An 11,070-nucleotide genomic window follows, 5' to 3' on the forward strand; every position below is an offset into this window, starting at 1 on the left:
TCATCATAGAACTCCTGCCAGGGAACGTTAATAGACAAAAGCCCACCCAAAAGTTTCCATACCTACACTGAAACCAAGTTCCACCCAAGAGCCAGCAAGTTCCAGTGTGAGACACCTGATGCTAATTCTCTAACAAAACAGGAACACAACCCTGAACATTAGGAGTCAGGCTGCCCAAAGCCATATCAAACCCATAGATATCACAAACTCACTACTAGACACTTAATTGCACTCCAGAGAGAAGAGATCCACCTCCATCCGCCAGAGCACAGACACAAGTTTCCCCAACCAGGAAACCCTGACAAGCCACTGGTCCAGCTCCACCCACAGGGAGCAGACAACCACAATTAAGAGGAGCCACGACCCTCCAGCCTGCAGAAACGGGACCCCAATCAGCAATCTAAACAAAAAGGCAGAGAAATACCCAGCAGGTGGAGGAACATGATAAAAAACCCACCAAACCAAACCAAAGAGGAGGAGATAGGGAGTCTGCCTTGAAAAGAATTCAGAATAATGATAGCAAAGATGATCCAAAATCTTGAAAACAAAATGGAGTTACAGATAAATAGACTGGAGACATGGATTGAGAAGATGCAAGGAATGTTTAACAAGAACCTAGAAGAAATAAAAGAGTCACTCAATAATGAACAGTGCAATAACTGAGATTAAAAACATTATGGAGGGAACCAACAGTACAGTAACTGAGACAGAAGGAAAGGATAAGTGAGGTATAAGATAAAATGGTGGAAATAAATGAAGCTGAATGGAAAAAAGAATAAAAGGAAATGAGGACAACCTCAGAGACCTTTGGGACAATGTTAAACACCCCAACGTTCAAATCAGAGGTGTCCCAGAGGAAGAAGACTAAAAGAAAGGGCATGAGAAAATACTTAAGGAGATAATAGTCAAAAACTTCCCTAAAATGGGGAAGGAAATAGCCACCCAAGTCCAAGAAACCCAGAAAGTCCCAAACAGGATAAACCCAAGGCAAAAAACCTCAAAACACATGTTAATCAAACTAACAAAAATTAAACACAAAGAGCAAATATTAAAAACAGCAAGGGGAAAGCAACAAATAAAATACAAGGGGATCCCCATTAGTATAACTGCTGGTCTTTCAATAGAAACTCTTCAGGACAGAAGGACATACTTAAGTGCCCATGCTCACCACCAGTATTGAACATAGTTTTGGAAGTCCTAGCCACAGCAATCAGAGAAGAAAAAGAAATAAAAGGAATCCAGATTGGAAAAGAAGTAAAACTCTCACAGATGACATGATCCTCAACATAGAAAAACCTAAAGATGCCACCAGAAAATTACCAGAGCTAATCAATGAATATAGTAAAGTTGCAGGATATAAAATTAATATACAGAAATCCTTTGCATTCCTATACACTAGAAATGAAAAATCAGAAAAAGAAATTAAGGAAACAATCCCATTCACCATTGCAATGAGAAGAGTAAAATACTTAGGAATAAATTTACCTAAAGAAATAAAAGACCTATATATAGAAAACTATAAAACACTGATGAAAGAAATGAAAGATTACACAAATAGATGGAGAAATATACCATGTCTGTGGATTGGAAGAATCAGTATAGTGAAAATGAGTATACTACCGAAAGCAATCTATAGATTCAACACAATCCCCATCAAATTGCCAGCAGTATCATTCACAGAACCAGGACAAATAATTTCACAGTTTTTATCGAAACACACAAAACCTCACATAGCCAAAGTAATCTAGAGAAAGAAGAATGGAAGTGGAGGAGTCAACTTTCCTGACTTCAGACTCTACTACAAAGCCACAGTCATCAGGACGGTATGGCACTGGCTTTGTGTCAGAAGTGTAGATCAGTTGAGCAAAATAGAAAGTCCAGAGATAAATCCATACACCTATGGACACCTTATCTTTGACAAAAGAGGCCAAAATGCACAATGGAGAAAAGACAGTCTCTTCAATAAGTGGTGCTGGGAAAACTGGTCAACCACATTTAAAAGAATGAAACTAGAACACTTTCTAACACCATACACAGAAATAAACTCAAAAATGGATTTAAAGACTTAAATGTAACACCCTAAAGTATAAAACTCTTGGAGGAAAATAGGCAGAACACTCTCTGATCCACCTCCCAGAATAATGGAAATAAAAACAAAAATAAACAAGTGAGACCTAATTAAGCTTAAAAGTTTCTGCACAATGATGGAAACGATGAGCATGGTAAAAAGACAACCTTCAGAATGGGAGAAGATAATAGCAAATGAAGCAACTGACAATTAATCTCCAAAATATACAAGCGGCTCATGAAGCTCAACACCAGAAAAATGAACAACCCAATCAAAAAATAGGTAAGAAAACTGAACAGACATTTCTCCAAAGAAAACATACAGATGGCTAATAAACACATGAAGAGACGCTCAAGATCACTCATTAGGGAAATGTAAATCAAAACCACAATTATGTATCATCTCATGCTGGTCAACATGGCCATCATCAAAAAGTCTACAAATAAATGCTGCAGACGTTGTGGGAAAAAGGGAGCCCCTCTTACACTGTTGGTGGCAATGCAAACTTGTACCTCCACTATGGAGAACGGTGTGGCAATTCCTTAAAAAACTGGGAATAGAACTGCCATATGACCCAGCAATCCCACTGCTGGGCAGAAACCCCAAAGGAAACAGAATTGAAAGAGACACATGTACCCCACTCTTCATTGCAGCACTATTTTACAATAGCTAGGACATGGAAGCAGCCTAGATGTCCATCGGCAGATGAATGGATAAGGAAGTTGTGGTCCATATACACAATGGAATATTACTTAGCTATAAAAAGGAATGCAGTCGAGTCAGTTCTAATGAGATGGATGAAAGTGGAGCCTGTTATATGAATGAAGTTGAATCAGAAAGAGAAACACAGATACTGTATATTAATGCATATATATATATATATATATATATATATATATATATATATACATATATATATATGGAATTTGGAAACACAGTAATGATAATCCCACATGCAGGGCAGCAAAAGAGACCAAATGTAAAGAACAGACTTTTGGACTCTCTGGGAGAAGGCATATATATGGAATTTGGAAACACAGTAATGATAATCCCACATGCAGGGCAGCGAAAGAGACCAAATGTAAAGAACAGACTTTTGGACTCTCTGGGAGAAGGCAAGGGTGGAATGATTTGAGAGAATAGCATTGAAACATGTATATTACCACATGTAAAACAGATGACCAGTGCAAGTTCGATGCATGAAGCAGGACACCCAAAGTCAGTGTTCTCTCTGGGCCAACCCAGAGGGCTAGGGTGTGGAGGGAGGTGGGAAAAGGGTTCATGATAGGGGGACTCATGTATACCTGTGGTTGATTCATGTTGATGTATGGCAGAAACCATCATAATATTGTAATTATCCTCCAATTAAAATAAATAAAAAAATTTTTTAAAAGAGTATAGTCTGAACTTAGAGTAAAGAATAGCTTTATAGTGTAGAAATATAATAAATTAGATTAAATAATACTAAAAAAAGGTAAGAGATCAGAATGTCTGGTTTATCACTGATATAACTGTTAGAGAATATGGCTTAGGAGTAAGGTCCAAATAGACTTGCTTCTGCTGTCCACCGTCCACAACCTAATCTATCCCTTGGTCCAGCCCACTTGGAGAATTGGGGCCCACAAGCAAATGTTCTTACCTAGGACCACACTCATCAAGAGGTGAGAGAGAAGGAAAGAACGTGACTAGTGCTTATGTCTTTTTAATTGATTAGTTTCAGTCAGGAACCATGGGTCAGACAATGTCAGCCCCCAGTTGGGAGGAAGAATGGATTCAGATGGGAGGAGAAGCCCAGAGCATCGTGTTAGTGCAGTTTTGTCCACAAGGAAGCATGAAGCACATGTGATAGGTTTGCTCCTCCATCCCAGTCAACTGCCGTGTGATTGGTCTCTATTGTAATACTGGTCAAAGTGCACATTGTTCTTCTAATGCATATGTTCTCTATCTAGGTCCTCCTCTACGATCCTCTCTTTGACTGGACCATGAATCCTTTAAAAGCTTTATATTTACAACAGAGGCCAGATGATGAAAGTGAGCTCCACTCCACTCCAAATGCAGATGACCAGGAATGCAAACGAAATCTCAGGTGAGCAGGATCTGTTGACAGTTGTTCTGATTCTCCTGTTCCCAAGACCCTTTAAACTGTTCCACCTCATTAAAACTTTTGTGTTTTTGTCATTAGTGATATTGACCAGAGTTTCAATAAAGTAGCTGAACGTGTCTTGATGAGACTGCAAGAGAAACTGAAAGGAGTAGAGGAGGGAACCGTGCTCAGCGTTGGTGGACAGGTGAATTTGCTCATACAGCAGGCCATGGACCCGAAAAATCTCAGCCGACTTTTCCCAGGATGGAAAGCTTGGGTGTGATATTAAGCATGTGACTGCCTTGGATTCAGCCTTTATAAATTGTATTTTGGCCTTCATTGTTAACCCACCCACATACTTTGAATAAGTATTAATATTGAACTAAGTGAATTACTGTTGTTTTTTTAAAAATGTTTAACACTTGCTTCAGTTTCCTGAAGTCTCAAGCAACAGGTTTCTCACACTTTAGACATAACTGTCAATCATGCTGTAATTCTAGGCTAAATATTTGTTTTTTCTTCTCAAGTACATACTTGTATCACTTTCAGTAGAATCACTGAATCAGTAAAATCACTCTTATAGTCAGAAGAAATAAATACACTGCTAACTTTGATGTAGCTTTTAATTAAAACTTGTTTCCCAGATATTATATATGAATGATAAAGTAGTTAATATTAGTCTATAAAAGGAGGGAAAAACTTTAAAATTGTAAACATCTATATACTATGGTAAGTAAATATGTTGGATTTTCAATAGTAAGGTCACTCAGTGCTGCTCAATAATGAAGGTGTTATGATATGGAGAACAAATTTCACAGATACAGTATGGTTACATTTTTTTTAGAAATGTTTATTAGACTTTCTCATTCTATTCTCTTTATCTTTTAAGCCCTCTGTGTTTCTAGTACTTTATCTTTCTATAATGCCTTCATATCTGTCTTCTAGTTCATGAATTCTCTTGTCGCTATATAATCTCCTTTCTAAATTATTCATTGGATTTCTCCTTTTAAAAGTTACTATTCATTTCTAGGTATGTACCTTCAGATTTGCCTATTATTTGTTTCATGATGTCCAGCTTTTTGGTTTTGTTTTTTTAACTTTAGGTTCTGTTTGTATTTATTGGGTCTGTGGTGGACTTTTTATCCATGTATTCTGTGATTTTATAAGGTGAGCTTATTTTCAGTAGGACCTCGTGGGAATCTTGAGTGACCTGGGTTAAGAATAATTCCTTCCAGAAAAGTTTCATGTCTGGTTATGTCATAGTTCCAGGCTGTCCGTGACAGAGGACTACTCTTTAATTTCTTGGCTTCAGGGTTTCCTGACCTGATGAGAACCATGCAGTTACTGAGAGAAGACTAGCAGGCCAGAACAGACATTTTTCTTCATTGCCTCCCTGTGCTAGGGGGCTGGTGTGAACCTGCGTGTCTCCCAGCTGTACTGTGGACACAAGGGGAGGTGCATCTGTTATTGCCCACTGCCCTTTCAAAGTCCTCTCACAGATGTTACAGCTGAAATTCATAGATGAGCGAAATTGGCAAGTTTGCTCTGGTTTTTAGTTTCTTTCTGAAGCTGAAAATTTTTGACCATAAGAATTTCCTCTTTTTTATAACTTCTGCTATGCATTTAAAAAGCACTTCTTGTATCTCAGCTAGCATTTCTGTGTGTTTTGTTGGAGGAGAGGGGTTTAGGTATCAAGTTTGATATATGGTTAGAAACGGAACCTTTCTGTCCGCATACTGTCATTAGACAAACAAGTAAAACTACTGACATGTCTGTTGGTGAATATAGTCCTTCATCCTTAGGAAACTGTCTGCAGAGATTAAGAAATGGGTGGTTGAACTTTCTTTTTATCTGTAGCTTAGGTGGTTATGTAAGCAGTTTTTTCTAATGACAGGTTGGTATTTGTTTCTGTTGCCAGTGTCAGGTTCTCACTCATCTGATCTCTCCACCTTCTCTTCTCTCCAAAAACAATCTCCAGAACTTTATGTACTATAAATTTCTTAGTTTGGTTTCTGGAAAACTTTTTAAATTTTCTATTTTACATTTCAAATTATAAGCTTATTGTGATATATATTTTTTTCTTATAAATCTCCTAAATGAATATTTAATACATATTGGTAGTTTTATTACCATAGTGAATCAAGGGAATACAGTAAACTTAGAATGTCTTTAAGAAAGCCTTGAAAAGTAAAAAGATTTTTAAAAATTAGAAAAAAAAAACCACCTTGAAATATTGATGGGTGGAATAAGAAATGATCAGCTAGATGATAGTATAAGTAAGTGAATTCATCACTGATTCTTACTAATTGATGTATCCAGATAGTTTTGAGTAACATAATTAATCTACTCTTCAACCTTGAATGATATGCTGTAAAACTCCTGTCTTAATCAGGCTATGAAAAGCTTGCCAGATAACAACCAGAGGGAATAGCTAATTCACAGGTGATGGAATTAAGATTCTAAAGATTATCACATCTGGAACACTATTTGGAAATGAATAAGATAGAAATTTACTGGGAATAAATAAGGAGTGGTTAAATTTCTTAAATATTTATGATAGAATATTTATTGTATGCTGAGTACCTGACATACCTTATATGCAGCATCTTTGGCAAGATTAGTGATATTATCTCAGCTTACAGCTGGGGAAATAAAGTAGCTTGTCCAAGACCCAAATATCATAAACTGAAGAAGATACAGGTTTAATATGGACAGTCTTTAACGTGGAAATCTTTCAAGTGAAAAGAATTTAGGCTTCACCAGTCACTTGCTCATAGGTCACTGGAAACCAAGGAGAGAAGCTACTAGGAAAGCAAATAAATGATAGACTTGACAGTTGTGTTCAGATTAAGGGAGATAATATCCCTTCCACTATTCCTGTGTTGATCATAACACCCCAAAGTATCTTCCTTATTAGTAGGTAAAATAAATCCATGGTCATTATAGTATATACTTAAATATATACACTTAGAAATGGCTAAAAATTTAAATATGGCCTAAAGCAAATAAACACAAAGAGGAAAATTTTTTGGTCTTTTTAAAGATTAAAGTAGGCTAGTCTTTAAATACCTAAAAGCTAGTATACTGGCTTGAAATATGGACATATGTGCCACATTAAGTATTTTAATTGCATCTTGATGAAATTATATATTTTATGTAGATTTATTTCAGTACTGTTGAATGTATATCTTTATTATTCTGTTCTGTTCAGTTCAGTTCAGTCACTCAATCATGTCAAACTCTTTGCAACCCCATGGACTGCTGGGCACCAGACTTCCCTGTCCATCACCAACTCCCGGAGCTTACTCACATGCCCACTGAGTCGGTGATGCCATCCAACCATCTCATCCTCTGTCATCCCCTCCTCCTCCTGCCTTCAATCATTCCCAGCATCAGGGTCTTTTCCAATGAGTCAGTTCTTCACATCAGATGGCCAAAGTATTGGAATTTCAGCTTTAGCATCAGTCCTTCCAATGAATATTCAGGACTGATTTCCTTTAGGGTGGAGTGGTTGGATCTTCTTGCTGTCCAAGGAACTCTCAAGAGTCTTCTCCAACACCACAGTTCAAAAGCATCAATTCTTCAGTGCTCAACTTTCTTTATAGTCCAACTCTCACATACATATATGACTGCTGGGAAAAACCAAAGCTTTGACTAGATGAACCTTTGTTGGCAAAGTAATGTCTCTGCTTTTTAATATGCTGTCTGGGTTGGTCATAACTTTTCTTCCAAGGAGCAAGCATCTTTTAATTTGATGGCTGCAGTTATTCTGTTACTTTTTTAAAAATAAATCTTTAAAAAAGGATATGCTGACTCATTCATTGTATTCAAATATTTTGAGTGTTTTGTGTGCCAAGCATGGTGCTGTTTCATAGGGGGACAACAGTTAGCTGCTGCTGCTGCTAAGTCGCTTCAGTCGTGTCTGACTCTGTGTGACCCCATAGACGGCAGCCCACCAGGCTCCCGTCCCTGGGATTCTCCAGGCAAGAACACTGGAGTGGGTTGCCATTGCCTTCTCCAATTCATGAAAGTGAAAAGTGAAAGTGAAGTCACTCAGTCGTGTCCAACTCTTACTGACCCCATGGACTGCAGCCTACCAGGCCCCTCTGTCCATGGGATTCTCCAAACAAGAGTACTAGAGTGGGGTGCCATTGCCTCCTCTGCAACAGTAAGCTAGAAGGGCATAACCATCCCTGTAGAACTCATCACTTGAGTTCAGTTCAGTCGCTCAGTCGTGTCCGACTCTTTGCGACCCCATGAATCTCAGCACGCCAGGCCTCCCTGTCCATCACCAGCTCCCAAAGTTTACTCAGACTCATGCCCATCGAGTCACTGATGCCATCCAGCCATCCCATCCTCTGTCATCCCCTTCTCCTGCCCCCAATCCCTCCCAGCATTAGGGTCTTTTCCAGTGAGTCAACTCTTCGCATGAGGTGGCCAAAGTATTGGAGTTTCAGCTTCAGCATCAGTCCTTCCAATGAACATCCAGGACTGATCTCCTCAGTCTGGGGTATATAGGCAGTTTACAGTGTAGTGTGAACTGGGAAGTCTGCTACCCGGGAACAGACCAGTATGGTGTATCTCATTCTAAATAATCTAGTAGTTTTTCTTGATTACCTTGTGACAGAAAGCCAAATGAATGCTCTTTTTTGGGGAGCAGAGGCCAGAGAGCAATATAGTTGACATTTCTAGAGTCTATAAGAAATATACTGGAATATGACAGACACAAAGATCCTGATACTCTAAATGTGAAGTTTGCATTCTGCATATTTATCATTTTTTAAAAATTAATAACTTTGGTCTTCTCTTGGAGCTTCAAGCTCCTTTGTCCAGTTTCTGAAAAAGTGAATTTTGCATAAATACAGTACAAAGTTTTCACAGAGATTAGACTCTGAATTTGATGAATAATGTAAAAACCTAATGAAAATTATTCCCTGAAAATCACTTACTTTTCCCATGAGGTACAGCATGTATAATTTTTTTTAACATACAGCAATATGTAAAAGTACATACTTTTACACTGATGTACAATGTGTAATTCTAAAGCAGTAGTTCTTAGGGGGTTATTTTACTTCCCCCCTGCCCCACATTTAGCAACATCTGAAGACATTTTTTGTTGTCACCAACATGGTGAGAACGTGAAACACTGACACGTCGTGTTAAACGTGTAAGGTTAGTACATATTTCCAAACCAGGAAAGAAATGGTCATGGTGTGGCTTATAGATCTTGGCTTGCTTGTGTGTGTTCATAGCTGGTCACCTATTAATGTGATTTGCTGTTTTTTTTAAGTTGTAAAATAAATGTAACAAAATTTACCATCTTGGCTTGCTTGTGTGTGTTCATAGCTGGTCACCTATTAATGTGATTTGCTGTTTTTTTTAAGTTGTAAAATAAATGTAACAAAATTTACCATCTTGACCATTTTTAAGTGTACAGTTGAGTAGCAGTATAGTACATTCATACTGTAGTCCAGCCAATTTGCAGCACACGTTTCGCCTTGCAAAACTGAAGTTCTGTACACAACCACGGCTCCCCATTCTCCCCTCCACCCAACCCTTGGCAACCTCCGTTCTGTATTCTGTCTGTCTGACTCTCACTGCCCTTGCTGCCTCCTGTAAGCATTTGTCTTTTTGTGACTGAATTAGTTCACTGGCTTATTATTTCTCCTTATTATTGATAAGGTTCATTCCTGTTGCTGTATATCATAATTTCCTTTTTTAAAGACTGAAAAATATTCCATGGTATGTATAGATCACATTGTTTATTTATCTGTTTATAAACATTTGAGTTACTTTCCTCTTTTTGCTATTGTGAATAATGCTGCTGTTGAACAGGGATGTACAAATATCTCTTTAGGACTCTGTTTTTAATCCTTTTGGATATGTGCCTAGAATTGAAATTACTGGATCATATGGTACTTCTATTTTGAATTTTTTGATGGAAACACCATGCTGTTTTTCCATAGTGGTCAAAGTATTTTACATTCCTAGAAACAGTGCCCAAGGGTTTTGATTTCTCCACATCCTCACAAACACCTGTTATTTTCTGATTTTTTTTTGTTCCAATTGTAGCCATCTTAATGCATGTAGAGGCTTCCCTGGTGGCTCAGAGGTTAAAGCCTCCAATGTGGGAGACCCACGTTTGATCCCTGGGTCGGGAAGATCCCCTGGAGAAGGAAATGGCAACCCACCCCAGTATTCTTGCCTGGAGAATCCCATGGACGGAGGAGCCTGGTGGGCTACAGTCCACGGGGTCGCAGAGTCACACACGACTGAGCAACTTCACTGAATGCATGTAGAAATCATTCTTGCAAGAAAAAAACATTGTATACTTTTTACAAATCCAGTGACTGTTATTGCAAGGAACTACCAGTTTTAAGAGGAAAACAATTGTCCGTTGACAGTTCTGAAAACCTGGTTCTGCTTTGCTTAATGTTAGGTTATATGAAAACCACACCAAAATGTTGCCTAGTAGAATACTGACTGTAGACTTATAATTCTTTGTAAATACTTAATATTTCTTACTGCTTAAGCAGTATTTAAAATTTTTATCCATGACTGTGAAGAGTTGGAAGAATTTTAAGAGAGAAAACAGTAATCAGTCAGCTGGTTGCAGATTTTTTTTGTTTTGTTTTTACTTTATTTTTTTAATTGAAATATTGTTTATGTACAGTATTATGTTAGCTTCAGGTGTACTCGATGATGATTTGACATTTGTATACCTTATTAAATCACTTCCATAAGTCTGATAACCATCTATCCCTATATAAGGTTATTACAGTATTATTGACCATATTCTTTATGCTGTATATTATATCCCCCAGGCTTATTTATTTTATAACTGGAGGTTTGTACCTCTTAATCTCACTTCACCAATTTTGCCCCCTACACCGTCTCCCCTCTGACAACAGCATCTCTG

At 37.9% G+C, this 11,070-nt stretch overlaps 2 protein-coding genes across 5 annotated transcripts in view; one reads left to right on the plus strand and one right to left on the minus strand.

Moving 5' to 3' along the window:
* The window catches only part of ATM (ATM serine/threonine kinase), a 144,424-nt gene extending 138,664 nt beyond the window's left edge, over nt 1-5,760 (plus strand). For all 3 annotated transcript variants that reach the window (XM_043482936.1, XM_043482939.1, XM_043482937.1), the window contains 2 exons: nt 4,018-4,154; nt 4,251-5,760. In XM_043482936.1, coding sequence (XP_043338871.1) covers nt 4,018-4,154; nt 4,251-4,434 — 321 coding nt within the window. In that variant the 3' untranslated portion in view covers nt 4,435-5,760. The remainder of the gene's footprint in view (nt 1-4,017; nt 4,155-4,250) is intronic.
* Nucleotides 1-10,427, minus strand: part of LOC122450587 (60S ribosomal protein L17-like) — a 28,692-nt gene extending 18,265 nt beyond the window's left edge. Inside the window, exons 1-3 of one of the 2 annotated variants that reach the window (XM_043482958.1) lie at nt 10,418-10,427; nt 10,375-10,382; nt 2,917-2,921 (exon numbers count right to left, since the gene is read on the minus strand). The gene's annotated coding sequence lies outside the window, so the exon portion shown is untranslated. Of the gene's footprint in view, nt 1-2,916; nt 2,922-10,173; nt 10,177-10,374; nt 10,383-10,417 lie in introns of those variants that run through there. The other variant, XM_043482961.1, reaches the window with a different exon arrangement.
* Between the last annotated feature and the right edge of the window lie 643 nt (nt 10,428-11,070).

The sequence above is a fragment of the Cervus canadensis genome, chromosome 11 (assembly GCF_019320065.1).
Source record: "Cervus canadensis isolate Bull #8, Minnesota chromosome 11, ASM1932006v1, whole genome shotgun sequence".
Classification (NCBI taxonomy): domain Eukaryota; kingdom Metazoa; phylum Chordata; class Mammalia; order Artiodactyla; family Cervidae; genus Cervus; species Cervus canadensis.